We start from the raw sequence: 20,436 nt of genomic DNA, 5'->3' as shown, positions 1-20,436 counted from the left end.
TGCAGCGGTCACCTTTTAAGAATATTCTCAAATTTTTATATGAGAGGTGATAATAAAAATGACAAAACAACTTTTTATTGCTTTACTTTTATTTTTGAATGATCAAAAAGGCGTAATCCATATACAGTCCAGCGGAAAACGTAATTTGTTGGGGAAAAAGTGTAATGATTGGCATGTATGCTATGGTCATTAAGTAAGTAACAAAGAAGCAGCACCAACCCCTTTTGTACATTTTAACAAATAATTTAATTATCAAAGTTATAAATGGGTATATGAAAAAAATAACAGTACATGTAGTATGAAGTAAATCCAAAAATATCTTGAAAAGTTTTGATTTAAGTCCAAAAGAATGAACTGTTCCAGATAAAATTCAGAACTGGTAATGTACTGCTTCACCAAGAATCATTACTTTTTCAAAATCTCATTGTCTAGAACTCTTTTGAATAATTCACAATAGTTTCAAAATAATATTATAGTTAAATGGGCACTTTCTATTTCCATTGAACAGTTCAAACAAATGTTTTTCCTCTCAAATATTACCCAAGTACAACTTAAAACATGTCTGCAGACTTTGTATTACAACAGGATGGAACACAAGAAATAAGAATGACTCCACAATAGGAATGAATCTGACTGCTCATTTCTCTCCTTATATACACTTTCAAAAGTCTATTGCAACTACATGTATATGTTGCAATAAACCCCACATGACAGACCTTACTACAGTCTAATATTTCAAAATACCTATTCATGTGACGAAACTCATCTAATGGAAATTAACTTAATTCTTCTAAGATACCACCTGACTGATCTGTCCAATGAGAAAAAGGCTGAATCTTCTAAACATATTTGCTAATAATTCTGTTGTTAGTAACTATCAAATTGTTAATAGATCCTATGCAATTTTACATTCTTTAATATCATAAAATAGACCATATGCATATAGCTAAAGATAATCACTACAATTTACTGTCATTAATAAAATTTACAAAAATTAGACACAGTCATGTTATGGGAGTTACAAAATTATGGAATGTAAATGACAATATAGATTCCAGCAAGTTGTATCAAATACAAATAAAGTAATGATATACATGACTAATTTACTATGTCTTAACCAGGACAGCTGCCAAATAAGTTTAAATTGTCACTTTGTGCAAATGTTTGTAGAAACCAGACAGCCTTTGGCAATAAGATTAATACATACAGATTCTTTGCAATTTGCCAGGTACTTTAATCACAGACCTATTCAAGATGTGTGGAAAATAAGGAAAACAAAATAACTTCTCTACATTAGGCATGTTTGTTTGTATGTATCACCTGCTAGGTAAATACCATAGGTAATGTTACTTTGTAGTTTGTATTATATACATATAGTTTGTCCAAATGCAATAAAGTCAGCAAAGGGTGCTATAAAACCCACTATGGCTACTATAAAATCCATATAACAATTTCATTAGATTAAGTGGATGTCCACAAGGACCAGGCTTAGTGGACATCCACCATCCGAAGTGGACACTTAATTTCTTTCCCCACATCCTCATACTTCATATGGAGTGGGCAATCCAAAATCTGTGATGTACTATACCTGCTCAGCACTGAAACTTTCTGATATTCATATGTTGATACATGTATAGCAGGAGTAGCAATAAAAAGATTTTGAGTAGGAAACAACCATATCGTCTGTACTCTCAACACTGTTTTCATTTAGGACCAACTAGATATCATCAGAAGTATGAATACTCCATGTTGGTATGACTGTCCATTCAGGTGGAATAGCAGTAACAAAATTTTTGAGATAGCCACCATGATGGTTATACTGGATATCAGACCAGCACCACTTTTATTTAGATATCATTAGATGTTTTCTGGCAAAAACCTCTTGTCAGTATATCTTTTTGTTAAGGAGAATAAACAGTAATAATGACAGCTGCCATGTCAGTCACTGTAGTGGTCATACTGGAGGTGTGTGTGATTTGGATTTTTAACAGCTTAAAATTTTTCCAGTCATATTGCTACACTGTGGCTGTTCATAGTCTGACTGGGGCATCATGTCCCACTCAGTCACATTATCCTGACACCAGGCTGACCAGTCCTAACACTAACATCTTAATGCTGAGTGCTAAGCAAGGCAGCTGTTTGTACCATTTTTATAAGCCTTTCTTATGACTCTGCGGGGGATCAAATCCATGATCTTCTACATCAGAGGTGGACATTCTAACCACTTAGACCACTGCAGCGGTCGGTTCTCCAGGTAGTTTAGGAGGTATAGTAATAATTTGTGCTAATGGACAAACAGACATGAGAAACTGACCATTCCAGAAACTCTTTAATGTAATATGCATTTTCTCCCGATGCTAAAAAAAATCTAAGAAATATTTAAAGTCAAATGATCCAGTAATAATAATAATCAAAATGAACCTATCATACTAATAAGAGACAAGGTCATTAACTTCCAACACTTGCCTCCCTTGAACTTAGGCCACTATTCCTTTTTAAAAAGGCATTCAACCATAATCTAAAGTTCATTTTACTCCTGATATATATTTTTCGTCAAGCCATTGTTGACATTTCTTCATTGCAGCACGCTAAAATTATAAGCCCCAACATGTAAGAAATGCACGAACTATGCTGGTCCTGAAAATTTGCTGGTACATACAGATATATGCGAAAGTTGCTATATAATATAAAATCATGGCAATATATGAACAGCCTCCCGTCGGACCTGGTGTGTAGATATATGCCATCTGTGGATGTGTCGAAGGCGTAGGACAGGAGCAGGGAGAAGAAGATCCCAAAAAGTGTTGGTGCCAGCACGCAGCCCTGCTTCACACCACTGTTAATTGGGAAGGAGGTTGAGGAGGATCCATCATACAGGACTGTTCCCTTCATATCTGCATGGAAAGAGATTATCATGCTGAGGAGTTTTGGGGGGCAACCGATCTTACTCAGAAGTTCAAAAAGGCCCTTCCTGCTGACCAAGTCAAAGGTTCTTGGTGAGGTCGATGAATATCATGTAGAGTGGTTGACCTTGCTCTCTGCTCTTCTCTTGGAGTTTTCGTAGGGAGAAGATCATGTCTGTCGTCGACCTGCCTGCTCTGAAGCCGCACTGTGATTCCGGGTACACACGGTCTGCCAGCAACTGCAGCCTGTTGAGTATGATGCGGGCGTACACTTTACCAACAATACTCAAGAGCGAGATCCCTCTGTAATTATTACAGTCACTGCGGTCGCCCTTGTTTTTGTAAAGGGTCACAATTGTGGCATCACGCATGTCTTGGGGGACTACTCCTTCCTCCCAGCAGCGGCAAAGTAGCTCGTGCAGTGGTTTAATCAATGCTGGTTTTCCACGTTTGATAGCTTCGGGCAGGATGCTGTCACTACCTGGTGCTTTGTCGTTTGGAAGGCAGTCGATTGCTTTGCTGAGCTCCTCTAAGGTTGGCACTTTGTCGAGCTCTTCCATGGTGGGCAGATTCTTTATGCTGCTGAGGGCTGCATCAGTGACTGACATTTCTCGGGAGTATAGTTCTGAGTAGTGCTCCACCCATCTGGCCATCTGTTGCCCACGGTCTGTGATCTTCTCTCCCATCAGGGATTTCAGGGGAGCGACCCCTTTCACTGTAGGGCCTAGAGCCTTCTTAATGCCACTTTACATACCTTGGATGTGTCCGGACTCGGCACTGCGCTGGATCCCTTCACACAGTTGTTGCCAGTACTCGTTCGCACACTGTCTAGCAATATATATATATAGTAAAAATCATTACAAATAATAATCTTAACTATTGGTTAAATTTTACAGTTTTGAGAACAATGTTTTTAGGCGTCCTCACCATTTAAAAAAAGAAATCAAAATGTGATCAAGACAGTATTGTAAATACCTCAGTTTGCTGGCTGCTGATTGGTTTTATTTAACATACTTCCTCAACTTCAGATGCATTTCAAGTTGATTTATACTGTGTGCAACAAACAGACATCAGTCAAGTTCCTAGAGTTTATTACAAGTATATAGGTCGAGATTTTTTTTCTCTCGTGATTTCAAAGTAGCTTCATTTGCATGACCTGGAATCTACATGGCGTGTGCAACAATCGTTTCCCGCAACCATTTGATTTAAACTGGAAATATTAAATGCAGTTTAATAAAGAGAAAAGAATGAGAAATAAACATAATTAATATCTTTACTGTAATTATTTGTATTTGTTCGCTTATTTGAAGACCCGCGATATCATAATATTGCGGGCTAATTGTTTGGTTTCAAATGCATTACTCGTAGTCACTGGGTTCATTACAAAGACAATTAGGAGTATCCGTCCATGAATCAAGGGATGTGGGTCTAACCCGTAACAACATAACACAGGTTAGACCCCCCCACCCAATCCCCACAGGGGCTGGTATCGTTGCTCAAAATTGACCTGTCATATATGTACTATATAATAACTAGTTATTATATAGTACATGTGTGACAGGTCAATTTTAAGCAACGATACGAGCCCCTGTGCCCATTTCTTGATTCATGGACGGATGTGTAAATAAAGACTCCTTGACGTTATCTCATCGGTTTATTTTGGGGGAAAAATAGACACTTATGTTTATAATGTGTCTTTCATTAATTTCACAAGATTGGCTTGGTGAAGTAAAATCAACCGGTAATTCTCTCATGTTGAGTTGGCATGGTGGTATAACTGGGTCGTTTACAGCCCTGCTGATTAATCTCAATTTGTTTGTTTGAAGTGTTTTGATTGGCTGGTAATCTGGTCGCTTAGCTCGATAGAGACTGTAATAGAACTCGCGTACACGGGACAGTTATAAAACGACCGCTTAATGTAATATCGGGACGTGAATGAATCAATGGAGGTTTACTCAGGCAATCAGTATGCCCAAAGGGCATAAATGGCAGAAAAAGGTAGATAAAGCTGATTAAAGTATAAAAATTGGTGCATGCCCGACTTGTTTTAAAACTGGAGGATCAACAAAAGCACTTTTTCTTGGAAAAATCTTGGATTTACTTGTATCGTCCCGGACTTCGGGATTTGATCAGCTCTGCCGCAATATATTTTACAATTAATTCTGCATATACTCTTGTGACAACTAAACTTGCATTCTAGTAGGCATTTCTGTTTAGTTTGAGAAGATTATGATATGACGGATTTCTTTGAGAAATTCACAACTACTGCAACAAGGAAGCTAATTCTCATTAGTACTTACTAAGGGACCGATCATATAATTTTCAGGGATGGAAGGCGTGTTTGAGTAAGTTTTGTAGAAAAAAATGATCAAAGTCTATGTGTCACAATAATGATAATGACCTCTGTGTAGTGACTTGTACGGGTATAATATAACGATATTAGGGATGATAAACAGCATTTAAATTCACATGGACTTTGTCGAGGACTGCCCCATGTACCAGGAAGTAGAGCTGCAATGTTTAAATGATGCTGCTTGCTAAAACTATGTTACATGTAAATAGAGATAAGTTGGTGATACATGTTTTGGTCAAAATCTCATGTTTCTTGTAGTACACATAAGAAAGTTGATTTTGTTTATCTAGGCTTTTTAATCTTTAAATCCACTTTACTTAGGGATAACAGGCCTAATTTTAAATTTCATCTCAGGTTAACAAATATGGTGTTTTTGAGAAGGTCAAAGCATCAGAAATAACATATTAGCAAATAAAGTATACTCCTTTTCATGGCTTTTGCTCATAGCAAGTGCAAACAACTTATTTATTGCCTGCTAAAGAAAAAGAATTCTCCAAAAAGTGAGCATTTTTTGTACAGTGTATATATTGAAAACAAATCCAGTAATTTCAAGTTTTTGGGGGTTAATTAATAAAGCAGTCACTAGAGAATATAACCAGACTTACCTTGTAGCATAATTTACAAATGTAAGTGGTATATAAAAGGAAATTTTTGGGAAATGTGCCTCGTCCAATCCAGAATTTGCAGCTTTAATTACTCAAATTACAATTCTGAGTGTATGTCCAATCCAAAAGCCATATTATGTGTAAAGCTTGGTTTTGTTCATGTTTTATTCATGTGAAAGTGAAAACAAAATGGATTGGTAACATCTTCCACCTTACTTTTCAAAAGAAATCAAAAAAGGACAATGTAACAACACAATCTAGGTATTTATTCCTTTTAAATGCCTACCTTTATTAGAATTTGTTTAGACTAATTCATCTAAAACTAATGTTTTTATGACTGAAAGTTATGTAAAATATTTATTTTTCTTTAATATTTCCTGAGAAAAGTTGAACGGTACTGAATATACTTTTTATTTATTTTTTTTATTTTGCATTTGCTTTATTGCATAGTTGGATTGTGCTGGCATTTTTTGTCATAACAATATTAACTTATTTTTTAAACAGTGTAAAATAACAATAAAATGACAGACAAATGAAGATATTTATATGGGGATATGGATGCTACAACAGCCTGAGATGTGAGTAACCTTAAAAACTTCAAAGTTTCTTTTAAATTATTACAGGGTGGGGGTCTTATTCTTCAAACAGAAAAAAATCACATCTCATCTTTGAAGATATAAGTATAAATTTGTATTAACCTTTTTTACTACTATGTTAATTTCATATCCAAATGGTATCAAGCAGGTATTATACTATTTTGTAGCAGTAATAATAAAAACAAAGATGAAACGGAGGGTATGTTATAATACAACCCTATTCCCATGACACAAAGATAAGTACCACAATGTTATTGGCACATTCTATATTTAGATAAATAAATAAAACCTCTCCTGCGTGAAACCCTCTATGATCCACATGTTTTGTGGATTTTTCATGAAAATATTCCCTGAGCAATATCAAATTCTTTCAATAATGTATAGTTTAAAAGAAAAGCCAAATGGTTTCCCTTGCACAGGTTATCATGTAAAATGTTCCTGCTATTTATGAAATTATCATATCAAAGTTAAAAGAATGGGAGCCCCGTAAAGAGGGGGTACCCTCTCTGTACAAAATTAGTGAGATGGTGGCACTCTGCCCAACTGAACTTGTGAAGTGCCCTCTAGTTATGTTGTTGTCACTACTTTAGTGATAAAACATGCTGCCATCTAGCTATAAGGCTTTGTACAATATTTATTTTTTACTTGTTTGTAGATTTGTTAATGGTTTCATGTGTTCACATGAATGAATCAAAAAATGTTTCTTAGTTCTTTAAGATTCTGCAGTGAGATAGGGGTGTAACCTTTTTTTTTTTACAAACTCTTTGGAGGTCAAACATTTTCTTCATTTGTATATTGATTTGAAAATTACGTACTTATTATCTTGCAAGTTTTGTAGATCAAAGAGTCTTTGAGATGACAGGTTACAGTTTTGTGTGTTTTGTTTTTTGTGTGCAAAGTTGCATCATGATTACAGACCAGAAGAATTTTTTATAAAGTCCTGTCAAATTAAACCACTTAGAGGATCAATGCCATTCAACTTTTATACACATTCATCCCAAGTTCTAGTTGGTCCCAGTTAGAAATGTTGCCCAACTGACATCATTATGGCTAGTCCATGTTGAATATATTGTAAATAATACCCCTCTTAAATGGAAAGTCACATCAACATGGGATGTTTCAGTTATAGACTTCTTACAGTATCTAGTTGGTCCTAAGTTAAAATAGAGCTGATTTAACATCCATTATGGGTACCATCTTGAAAATTTTGTTACTGAAAGTTATATTAAAATTAGGTTTTTGCTAGAAGACTTTTTATGATGTCTGTTTGGTCCAGTGAAAATGGTGCATATTTGACATCCAATAAGTCCTCATAGCAGCCATCTTGAAAATCTTGTTTTTTGTTTCACCTCCTAAATAGATGGCCATATCAACTTTGGGTTTTCACTAGAAGACTTCTTGTGGATTCTAGCTGGTCCTAAAAACAAAATGGGGCTTATGTGATATCCATTCTAGCCACTGTGACATCTGTCTTAAAAAACTTGTTACTGCTACTTTCCAGAATGGATGTTCATACCAACATGGTATTTTACCAAAAGGCTTACTGCTTTTGTGGTGTAAGTGGTTGGAGCACCTGCCCCAGATGGGGGAGGTTGCAGGTTTGAACCCCAGCCAATTCATACCAACAACTTATAAAAATGGTACTGGTTGCTGCCTTGCTTGGCGCTCAGAAATAAGAGGTTAGTATTAGGACTCGTTGACCCAGTGTTGGGATATGTGACTTGGTGAGACATAATATTTGAGGCATGATGCCCCATTGCTAGACAGCACTATTAACTGCCACACTACAGACATCATAGCAATAGGACTCAGATAGTTAAAGCTACATTAAAAATAAAATAAAAAACCACCAAAAGGCTTCTTGGGACATATAGTTGGAAATAGTGTCAATTTTACATCCAGTATGGTTGATGTAGAGCCCACCTTGAAAATCTGTTATTGCACAATAATATTTGAGATAGTTTCAACATTTAGCACTTAAAATGAAGAAATGGCCTTGCCTTGGATTCCTGAAAATTCCACTGTCAGTAGGGTATCAGTTCTTTTATAGGCTGTTTCCTTTCCAGTATTGAATTGTTACTCTTAAGTTCGACTACCGCATATTTACAATATCCACATGAAAACATCTTGAAATTTCACGTGTTACCTGCAGTTTTTCAGACTTTTGTAGTTCATTTGACATAATTCTTTTGATAGGCTCTGGACCAGCACATTTTCTAAGCTTAAATTTGGATAAAACTGGCAGTCCCTTTTTAATAGGCAGTTTGATACCAGCCTTTGTGAATATAGGTACTTGTTCAGGGAATTGTTTTGAATCACAGACACTGTTGATAAGAGGAAGGATTTGGATGTGGTTGCATAATTGTAAGTTTCACATTTGGACATTGTTTGACCAGTCTTCATTACTGCAGGCACTTGAAAGTTTTGTTACATAAGCAAAAGACCAAAGTCATACAAGATATTTAATGTTTTAGAAATTGTACCCATAATTTCTCTATTTCCTTTTCACCTTCCCATTTTCTTCTCTTATGTCTTCCTTCTATTCATCTTCTGACATTAGAAAATGGTTTACCAAATTTTAATTCCATTAAGATTAACCGTCATCAGGATCAAGTCTCAAAGCATTCAATGATTTCATGTGGGTTATGGTTTTTTGTGTTTCATGGCATGAAGTCTATGTTGTGCTGAGGTCCAGTTGCTAGGCTTCATGCCATTGCGATACAGGCTGAGGTCCATTTGCTAGGCTTCATGCCACTGCAATAGAGAATGGTAGCCTGCATGACGGTATTCAAACCAGCACCTTTCAAGCAGTGTTCTCCATTTTTCCAAAATTTCTTTCTGGCCTGAGGGATCAGCAGATTGAAAAAAGGTTCATTGACCTCCATTTTACATTTCATAAGCTTGTAACATTTTGTTTTGGCCACAAGGACCAGATGCTTCAGCTTTAATTTTTAATCCAACCAGAAATATGGTTGATGTTGGATTGGTGGGCATCAACTAATATAGAATTTAGGTCATGAGTCTGGCTAACCACTGTGGATGATTGGTTGCTTAGTGTCTACAGTTAAAATGTATGCAGTGATGATGGAGTTTCAGGGTTCAACGGGATGCCAAAAACTTCATGAAAATTTGCATACATTTCATTTTTGGAGGCATGAAAATTTAAAAGAGACTAAGTTTGCAAGTTTTTTTGCGCTCTGAAATTCTCTTTTATTGGTCTGTTTCTACAAAATGTTTATTATGTAGTGTATGAACTAGCAGAGTTAATAGGATTAGGTGAAACTGCATAGGTTAGATCTTAGCTTTGATTATGACACCTGTTAATCCACTGTTAGTACCAGATGATCATTTTGATCAAACAACTAATCACATGCATTTGTGCTGTTACAGCTCCCTTTGATAAGCATTATTAAAATTTTACTTCATCATTTTAAAACTATTTTGAAATTTTTGGAAAACTTGCATGTTTTGATATTCCATATTTACAAAATGGTGTGAAGATTTTAGGATTTATTTTGTAATATGAACTCCCATATTAATCATGCTTACATCAGTTGGGTTTTCTTTGTCATGTATGGACATAAACCTTTGTTTTCAAGTGATTATATTTGTCCTATTCCAATAGTAGCTTTAGATAATTTCATTGGTGCCAAGCACAAGATTGCAGATGAGAACAAGTCGTACAAGACTAGCTGACAGAAATTAATATATGCTTGATAATGAAAACAAAGACTGAGATTTGTGGAATCAGTTATGAAACAACATTACCATGGGCAGAAAAGCAAGAAAACATTGGAACATTATTGGCTTTATGCACATGATATTGCAACTGTGTTAGGAATAATGCTATGGCAAACCAAGGACTTTGCAAGTTCAACATAATCACATTAAGATGAAGGGATATGGGTATTTAAAATATGAAACTTTCATGAAATTGATGAGGCAATTGAGAAACGTCCAGAACACGAAGATTTGTCAATCCCAAATCTGCCATGAGAAATTTGTAAAAGTTTAAGTCAAACTTGAATGTGGTTTGGTGTCTTGCTTAAAGATGAACTGAAGAAAGTGAATGGAATATGGTTATTTCTTTCTTATTCCAGTGTATTGGAAAATTAATTGATTTAGAATGGAATACGTTAATGAATAAATTAATAAAGAAAAACAAGAGTTATCTTTTCCTTGAATTCAATCTACTGCACACAAAGTTAAAGCATGGTAAGGTAAAGGCATTGAGAAATGTTATAGTTGTGACATTACAAATAATGATATGGTTGTGACATCACAAACAATGATAAAGTTGTGACATCACAAACAATGATATATTGTGACATCACAATGATAGTTATCAGCTCCCTTATTTGTTCATTCTTATCTGTTGTTTTCATGTGACATCACAAAACGTGTACTTCCATATCCGCCATTCTGAGTCCCTAGCCTCACAAATGGGCACCTAATAACACCTAATTACTAAGGCACATCTCATTTTGTGCTTAATAATATAATATTACATCACATTCTGTTGTGCCTGTCAACCGCACGAGACCAAATGCATGACTTTTCTTCTCGTTTTCTTCAAGTAAAACATTTAAATTTCAACAATCATTGTTATTCTTTCATAAACAAATAGATCGATTAATAAACAAACGCATACACAAAATGGATACACAAACAAGTAGAAACATGTAATGATTTTCAACTTTCATGGGCTGAAATCAATTATTTGGCTATCGTTCAAGTTAAAAAGCTAATTGTTAATATATAATTTCGTATTTCTAAAAGCATTTCAGGAATACTTCTTTTTGACATTCGACACAAAGTCATGTTTCGTTTGAACACACTGAAGATGAAACTTCTTTGAATGGTTATCGCTTTCATTCATTATCATCCTACGTCCATCATCTCCACCATAAATACAATATCTGAACCATACTAATTAAATTGGTTTGTCAACTGTCTCTGGCACAAACACCTGTTGACACGAAAAGTATTTGTACATAAAAGTTCTGGCATAAAACACATGCTATGAAATTTTAATTCGTAACTGATATTGTATCCAGAAAATCATTGTCCGGAAATACTCTTTCAAGATGACAAGCTTAGGGATATGATATGAAACACTTTAAAAATGTAAATATTGTCTGTTTGTAAACAAAAATAACTGCATTTCTATTTCATAGCAATATGCACCATCTCGGTTGAACCTCACTATTCTGTCTTTCGATATAAGCAAGGGAACTTCAGCTTTATTTTTATTTTTGTGCTATAGGGCACTTAATTTTAAATATAATCTATGTATCGTTTCGATGGAGTGAATGTCCTTATCAACAGTTAAATAGATTATTATCTTGAATATACATGATGACTAATGTTGACAAAGGTTTGTTAGGGGCTCAAGATGGTGGCGCAAGGTGCGCGCACATTGCATTGTGGGTATTTGTGTACTCAATCGTGACGTCAGTGAAAACAACCCATATTATAATTATGATCATTCTTGTACATGTATTATGATACTTTCTTATACTATGATCATTCTTATATTATGATCATTCCCTATATGATCATATTATGATATTTATATTATAATCATTCTTATATATTATGATCATTCTTATATTATGATCATTCTTATATATTATGATACTTATATTATGATCATTCTTATATATTATGATCATTCTTATATATTATGATCATTCTGTATCATATTATCATATTTATTATATTATACCTTATGATCATTCTTATATTATGATGCTAACTTTTACAATGACTGCTCTGGCGGCCTAAATGGTTAGAGCATCCACCTTGGATGTAGGAAGTCATGGGTTCGAACCCAAGCAAAGTCATACCAAAGACTTATCAAAAATGGTACTAGAAGTTGCCTCACTTGGCACTTAGCCTTAATATTTTAGTGTTAGGACTGGTCAGCCTGGTGTCAGGATAATGTATCTGGGTGAGATATGATGCCCCATGTCTGCAGCATGATGCATCAGTGCTAGACATCACTATCAACTGCCACACTGCAGACATCGTAGCGATATGACTGAAAATGTTTTAAAGCTACATTAAAAATCAAACTTACACACACACACACACACAATGAGCATTAGCCATCTAGTGACATATTGGTGATACAACAATACACTCTTTATGTTCTTAATCATTGCAAGAGAAGAAAAAGGTATTATAGGGACTGCAAGTTTTTGTGCTGGGACTGCAACTTTTTCAAGGAAGAAGTCCTGGACTGCAGCTTTCAAAATCCTCAGGAGAACCCTGTTGTCAGTGGAATGTCTATATATTCTCAACTCTCTTCCCGCAGAAGTTGATTACTGTTATCTATGACATATAATAAGATAGTATATTTCAAGACAAGATAAATTTTCAGTGTAATGTACATAGCATATATGTATCTGTGAACAACTTCAATAGCTTATGATCTTGTTCATTTATGACCATGTAGATGTCCAGATACATATGTTGATAATTTCTGAAGAGGATCATTGTCCCAGGTAATACTGCCAAGTCACACAGTGAATTACTCAAACTAATTTCTGAATAATTCAAACAACAAAAAAATATATATATCTTAAGATAAGTACAGCTCTGTTTTGACTCAAAGTATGCAGTGTATCCCCTAGGGGTGCAAGACTGAGAGTCAAAGATCACTTTGATGTCAAAACGTGGGGTCAGACTGAGTTAAAAACAAAATTTGGTATCAAAACTGGGGGTCAGATAAAAAATTTGGGTGTCTCTGAAGCGCAAATGAGGGAAACACTGATAGTATGGCATATATTTAATATTAATAAGTAAGGTCATGTTTTATGGCACGACAACACATGAAGTTTGTGTTGTGCTGTGGTAATGGTGTAGACCTCCTTGCCTATAGAGACAAAATGGTAGCAACCTGGACTGGTCCAATGGTAGGATTTGAGGCTAACTTTTCTGGTTGCAAGCATTGTTCTTCCTTTTCTCTAATATAATTTTTAAAGCTTTTACATGTGTTAACTTTATCTTTTATTTTATTTACATTTACAAAATTTTATCTTTAGATTACATGTTCTAATTGAGACTGCTCCGGTCGCCTAGTGGTTAGGGCATCTGCCTCGGAAATGGAAGGTCATGGGTTTGATCCCCGGCCGAGTCATACCAAAGACTTACAAAAATGGTACTAACAGCTGCCTCACTAGGTGCTCAGCATTAAGAGGTTAGTGTTAGGACTGGTCGGCCTGTTGTCAGGATAATGTGACTGGGTGGGACATCATGCTACATGTCTGCAGCATGATGCCCCAGTACTAGACATGACTGTAAACTGCCACACTGCAGACATCATAGCGATATGACTGCAAAATTGTTAAAGCTACGTTAAAAATCCTTATCACACACATGCGCACACGTTCTAATTGTTCATGTTTACATCTACAGTATTTAGAAATATTTATCATCATAATTGTGCATGTTGTACATTTTCTGAGCTTGATGTTGAGCCTCACCATAAAGTCACTATTGTGCTGTTGTGCCATGTACTACATGCATACATAAACCTTTTCTCAAAATTTCTCTCAGGCCAGATGATGCTACATGTTTGCGGCATGATTCCACAGTTGAAAATGTTGCTGGTCCAACAGAATATTTTCTTGTCCTCCAAATTTGCATTTTTCAAGCTTGTAGCATTTTAAACTGACCACAAAGATCAGCTACTTAATTTTTTTTGTGACCTTACCAAAAGATTATTACCATAGGACAAATGGACAGGCACTAATTTTCAACTCTGGCATGCCAGCCAGGCACTAAGACACCATGGCTTCTTTAATGTTTGTGAATGACTGGTCAGTGTTTTCAGTAAATATGCACTGATAATGCATGTATTTACACCAGTCCATAGAAGATAATACAGCTGTTTACACCATTCCATTGAAGATGATACAGCTATTTACACTAGTCCATTGATTCAGAAGATGATACACCTATTTACACCAGTCCATTGAAGATGATAAAGCTATTTACACCAGTCCATTGGAGATGATAAAGCTATTTACACCAGTCCATTGAAGATGATACAGCTATTTACACCAGTCCATTGAAAATGATACAGCTATTTACACCAGTCCATTGAAGATGATACAGCTATTTAGACTAGTCCATTGAAGATGATACAGCTATTTAGACCAGTCCATGGAAGATGATACAGTTTGGACCAGTCCATTGAAGATGATACAGCTATTTAGACTAGTCCATTGAAGATGATACAGCCATTTACACCAGTCCATTGGAGATGATACAACTATTTACACCAGTCCATTGAAGATAACAACTATTTACACCAGCTCATTGGAGATGATGCAGCTATTTAGACCAGTCCATTGAAGATGATACGTCTATTTAGGCCCGTCCATGTAAGATGATACAGCTGTTTAGAGTAAGCCATTGAAGATGTATAATTAAAAGAAATTTTTCTTTTCCTACATTAATGCAGGATATATTTCATCTTGTGGTATCAAAAATGAAATATATGAACCCCTGGCTTTGACACTTGTTAAAGTATCACATTTTTGGTACCACACAATGAAATATACCTGTATCTGATATTAAGGTAAGAAAAGAAAATATCCTCTATATATTTCATGTTTTTAAAAAATTGTATGAAATGTGCATAACTTGTTAATCAAATGATTGAAATAATTTTTGAATCTGTTCATTTGTGATTGTGTAGATACCCACATATATTAATGGTTTTTTAAGAGGATCATAGTTCCAAGCAGTATTACAGAGTTCCAAAGTGAACTCATTTGGCGGGGCAATTTCTGCACCACCATTCCCCCACACAAAAAAATCCCTACAGTACTTGCATATACCCTGTGATAAGTCTCTCTCATCCCACTATCATTTTCACTCAGATTCTGGCCATTTTCTAGTAAGGTTATTTTGTTTTGTTAACTAAAATTTTGAAATGTGTACACGATTACATTAATCAGAACCATGCTGTGTAATCATAATGATTAGAAAGTCGGCCTTTCATCTTATCTGCTTGTTAGGTTGACTGATATTATAATATCCATGTTCACTTTCAGATTTTTGAAAGCTGCATTTCCATTGGCTAATTCAAAGATCACCAGAGCATGACCCTTAAGCAGTTGTTGTGAGTTCTTAACGTAGGACAGTGGAGATCTGATTTTAATCAGATTGATATATTATGAACACATTTCAATAATAAAGAGCAAGTAACCATAATGCTAACATCACCCATGTAATAATATATTAAGATTAATACATTTAAAAATTGAGAGAGAGAGAGAAGCAGAGTGGCAGATGCATAAAATAAAGATAGTAGCAAGAATACAGTATGAAAAATTAGCTATTTTTCATGATACCTTTATTTCTATTTAAAAATCAAAGTCTGAATGTGAAAAAAGAGTGCACAAAGATAACTCATGGCTAAGTCTTATAAAATGAATGCATGCTCATGTTAAATTTAATCATACAAGTTTGTAGCACTCTGGTTGATTTAATCATTCGAGGCATATTATTTCAATCATTGTCCCAAGCCATGGATGAAAATCTGCTATGTTCTCCTACTAATCATGGCTGCCTGTGATAAGATTTTCTTGTTTTTCATGAATATGTAAATGATGCAATGTAACTCTTCCACACACGAATGAAAGTACCCTTTTTAATTATAGATGAGTGGCAATATTTGTGAGAGAAATGTTGATTGATTTATTCAGATGGCATGACAGGTTATGTAAGACAAAGATTACAATAAAGTTTTACACAGTGATTGGTTAAAAGCAGGTTTATGCATAGTCGTGAAAAACGAAATCTTATGATATGCAGCCATGGGTGAAAAAGAAACATAGTGGATTGTTGCCGTTTGGTTTCCAACGATGCACTCCAATAGCTTCTGCATTAAACTGGCCTATCATGATAAAGATGTGCTGTCAATCAGCCAACTAACAAATCTGAATGGAGTTTGTCCAACTTTGAGCAAGAGCATCCAGGCATGATGCCTGGAGTTTGACTGAATTTGACAGTTTTCAGGTACATTGCCTTTCCATTCGTAGAATCTACAAAAATCGCTGCGAGTACCAGCTACAAACAGCTATTTTTCATCACGGACAAATAATTGGTGTGTAACAAATCTATACCACTTCCAACCACAGCCTCCCCAGAGAGTCTACCAGATCATTTCACTAATTTGATCTGTGACAAAGTGAAAACTATCAGAGATCAGATTCACAGTATTATATAGCCGAATCCATCCTCGCCTTACAACATTTTTACATTATTTCAGCAACTTCCATTCACAACATTTCAGCCTATATATATGGATTTGCTATGAATAGTTCTTTAAAAGTGTGTCCTCAAGTAATGTGAACTTGATCCAATTCCTACATCAGTGTTTGGATGCTATAGAGCCTGCTCTGACTGACGTTATAAATATCTCTTTCTACTGGTGTTTTTCCATCACTTTTAAAAATACTCTTATAAACCCCCTTTTTGAAAAAGCCAACACTTGACCCTTGCAACTTGAAAAACTATCACCCTGTCTCGAATCTTGAGTCAAAAGTCTTAGAAAAAGTAGTTCTGTCAAATAGCATCTCACTTAAATTTACGTAATCTCAGTAATTTCACTTCAGTTTATTGCCCTTGTCACAGCACTGAAACTGCCCTCCGTTAAATTGCTAATGACCTTCTTTCTGCTTCAAATGGTGGTAACATTTCGGTTTTCATGTTCCTTGACTTTTCCGCTGCCTTTGATAAGTTGACCATGATATCATTGCTTCACTGTATGCAGCTTGCTTTTGGTATCCACAGTAATGCTTTATCAAGGTTCAAGTAATACATGACTGGTAGAAATCATTGTTTCTGTAAACAGTAAACATTCTAGCCCTGATAATCTTTGTTATGGTGTTCCAAAGGGTTCTGTTCTTGGACCAATTCTCTTTTCTATAAACACAGCCTCTATCAAGTATTATAAATTGCCATCTTGTGTTCCACCATTTGTGTGCTGATGTCACTCAACTGTGTAATCTAGTTGTCCAAATGAGGTTCCTTCCACCATCCAAAGCACAGGGAAATGCATTTCTGATGTTAAGTCATGGATGAGGTGTAATAAGCTACAAATGAACAATGATACAACAAAACATTTACCAGAATCAATTAAGCAACTTTCCCATTAAATTTAGTCAATCATTTAGAAATCTAGTGTTACTTTTGATAGATCTCTCGAACTGCACTAGCATGTCCTGAACACTTGTAGAGCAGCATACTGGTACATAGAACTGAGACACACCAGCACTATTCACACTCTTCTTGCAGTTGATGCCACAAAAGCCCTCGTGTTCACTCTATAGACTTGTAGCACTCTTTCTTTTCTGCCACTGTCTTTTGCAGAAACTTCTGAAGGTCCAAAACACTGCAGTTATTACCATTCTTAGAGCACCAAGAACTGATGATATCACTCTTATGTCACGTGTTTAGGCTTGAATAAACAGTAACACAAGAAAGAGTGAAAACAACAAGCTTTGAAAAATGTAACAAATTATTTATTTCCCTGGAAAAACACTATAAAAAAATGAAACAATAAGAACTTACAATTTTAAGAATCAAATCGAAAAATAATCCAAGAATAAACCACGAATTAAATTTCAGAAGTTCTAGTAATGAAATGTTCTATGGATTCAAGTTCGAGTCCTGACAAAAAATCCAGAATGGTGGGCAATGACATATACTGTAGCCTTTATGGTGTTTTATCATCTGCAGTTCTTTTTTATTTCACAGTCATTAATATTCTGGTGTTTGCATTTCCAAATAAAATTTAAATAAATGTCTTTGTCAAAGAATTCTGTATGAGCACTCAGATATTTCCAGGAAAAAGAATTATCCTTTAGAATCCAAATAATTTGAATAAAATTATAACCCCAAACTGCCACAACAGACACTTTCTAGTGTAAAGAAAAAAGCCCAACTGAGATCTCTCTAAGCATCACTATTAAAACTAACTAATGCGCAATTTCAGAAAGCCCAGAACTGTGAAATGGAGATAGTTTACATATATATATATATATATATATATATATATATATATATATATATATATATATATATATATATATATATATATATATATATAAATCACGTAGCCCCAGTATGACCTTGATAAAAACCACTCATTTTACTATGAGAATAAAAAAAATTAAAAGTTGTTTACTTCTCTCACTGATTTCTAAATCAAGGTTGGGAACTGGGTCAGCTTTAGGTGTTTACAACTGAAGAGTCAAGGTCAAACTATTTTCTTAAAAAATATCGAGTTCCTAGTAAACAAAACTACATTTTGTTGACATGTAATGAAATTAAAAATAAAAAGATTTTAAAACTTACAAACAATTAAATTAAATCAAATATATGTAACACTTCCTGCCATAAAGAAAAAGAAAGATTTATCTAATAAAACTTTCTTTTTACAATAGATTAATTATACATAAGGTTAAAAAAAACTCTTATAAATTACAGGGTACAAAACAAATAATGCATTGTTATACATGGGAAAGTGCATCTGCTATTATCTTTTCCCTTGATTTGCCTGATGTCCTTATCATATTCCTTTTACAACAAACTCCACCTTAGTAGTCTTTGAGTTTTATTTTTCATCTTGCCAATGAAAGTAAGGGGGTTATGGTCACTAAACACAATAATCGAAGGAGCTGAATTAATGTAAACTTCAAACTGTTGTAATGCCAATATCAAAGCCAAACATTCCGTCTCAATTATTGAATAATTTCTTTGGTGCTTATTTAGTTTCTTAGAAAAATCATACTGGATGATCAATAATGTAATAAACATCACGTGCATCAACAGGCAGTTTAAATGATTGGCTGAAATTTGGAGCTGTAACTATGGCTTTTAACTTGTCAAAAGCCTCCTGACATTATTCAGTCCAAAGAAACTTGTTTTTCTTAATAAATTTGTCAGGGGTTCTGCAGTTATAGAAAAATTGGAACAAAATTGCCAATAGTATCCAGGTATTCCTAAAAATCGCATCAGTTGCTTTTTATTTACAGGCACAGGGAATTCAGAGATAGCCTTGACTTTAGCATCAATTGGTTTAACTTGTCCATGTCCCACAATATGTCCTTGAAGAGTCACATTAGCACGGCAGAACTCACTTTTGGATAAATTAATTGTCAAACTTGAATCTTTGAGTCTGTCAAAGAATTTCCAAATTGTTGCTAAATGTTCTTTCCAGATGTCTTTCTAGATGAAGACATCATCAATGTAAGCGTCACAATTGTATAGACCAGAGGTAATCATATTCATGAGACGTTGACAAGTTCTTGGTGACCCTTTTGTCCCAAATGGCATTACTTTATATTGATAAAGTCCATCTGGAGTCACAAATGCCGAAATTTCCTTTGATCTTTCCGTTAGTGGAATTTGCCAAAATCCTTTCAAAAGGTCAAATTTGGTGACATACTTGGTATTCCCGATCTTAATCAATACAGTCATCGATTTTCGTAATGTGATTGAATTTATTTTAATGACACTATTCACCTTCCTATACTCAGTACACATACAAAAATTTTGTATCTGCTTTTGGAACAAGTATGCATGGTGAACGCCAGTCAGTTTTACTGGGCTGTATAAAATCAATCTCCAGCAAGTACGGAATTTCTTTTTTTTTCAAGTATTCCTGCTTGAGAGGGTTTGTCCTGTACGGGTGTTTGGAATTTACAATTTCAACGTCATGGAAAATTTTGTTTGTTCTTGTAGGAACATCTGGAAATAAGTGCTCATATTCAAATAATAACTGTTTACATTCATTTCTTTCTTGCACTTGCAAATGCGAAAGTTTCTGGTTCAGATCTTTCATAATTTCTGATTTCCAAAGATTTATCACTCCAATATCAGTAGAATTGATGATATTCTTTCGCTTAAATCTTCACTTAGTGGGACAGGTACAACTAAATTATATGTAATTGCAT

At 34.8% G+C, this 20,436-nt stretch overlaps 1 protein-coding gene across 6 annotated transcripts in view; it reads left to right on the top strand.

Annotated features, from left to right (window-relative positions):
- LOC149802023 (uncharacterized) overlaps positions 1-20,436 on the top strand; it is a 126,776-nt gene that overhangs the window by 17,068 nt on the left and 89,272 nt on the right. The window contains exon 1 of one of the 6 annotated variants that reach the window (XM_089956424.1): positions 4,784-4,901. The exons of 3 other annotated variants lie outside the window; for them this stretch is intronic. Coding sequence is in view for 2 of the 3 variants with exons in the window: in XM_089956421.1 (XP_089812547.1) it covers positions 4,839-4,901 (63 nt within the window). In the remaining variant the exon portion in view is untranslated. Of the gene's footprint in view, positions 1-4,783; positions 4,902-14,432; positions 14,851-20,436 lie in introns of those variants that run through there. 2 more of the 6 variants (XM_089956421.1, XM_089956422.1) reach the window with 2 other exon arrangements.

Source organism: Sinohyriopsis cumingii, chromosome 4 (genome assembly GCF_028554795.1).
Source record: "Sinohyriopsis cumingii isolate HCF-2022 chromosome 4, ASM2855479v2, whole genome shotgun sequence".
In the NCBI taxonomy this organism is placed as follows: Eukaryota; Metazoa; Mollusca; class Bivalvia; order Unionida; family Unionidae; genus Sinohyriopsis; species Sinohyriopsis cumingii.
The sequence above is the reverse complement of the archived record's forward strand: the minus strand, read 5'-3'. Positions and strand labels throughout refer to the sequence as shown.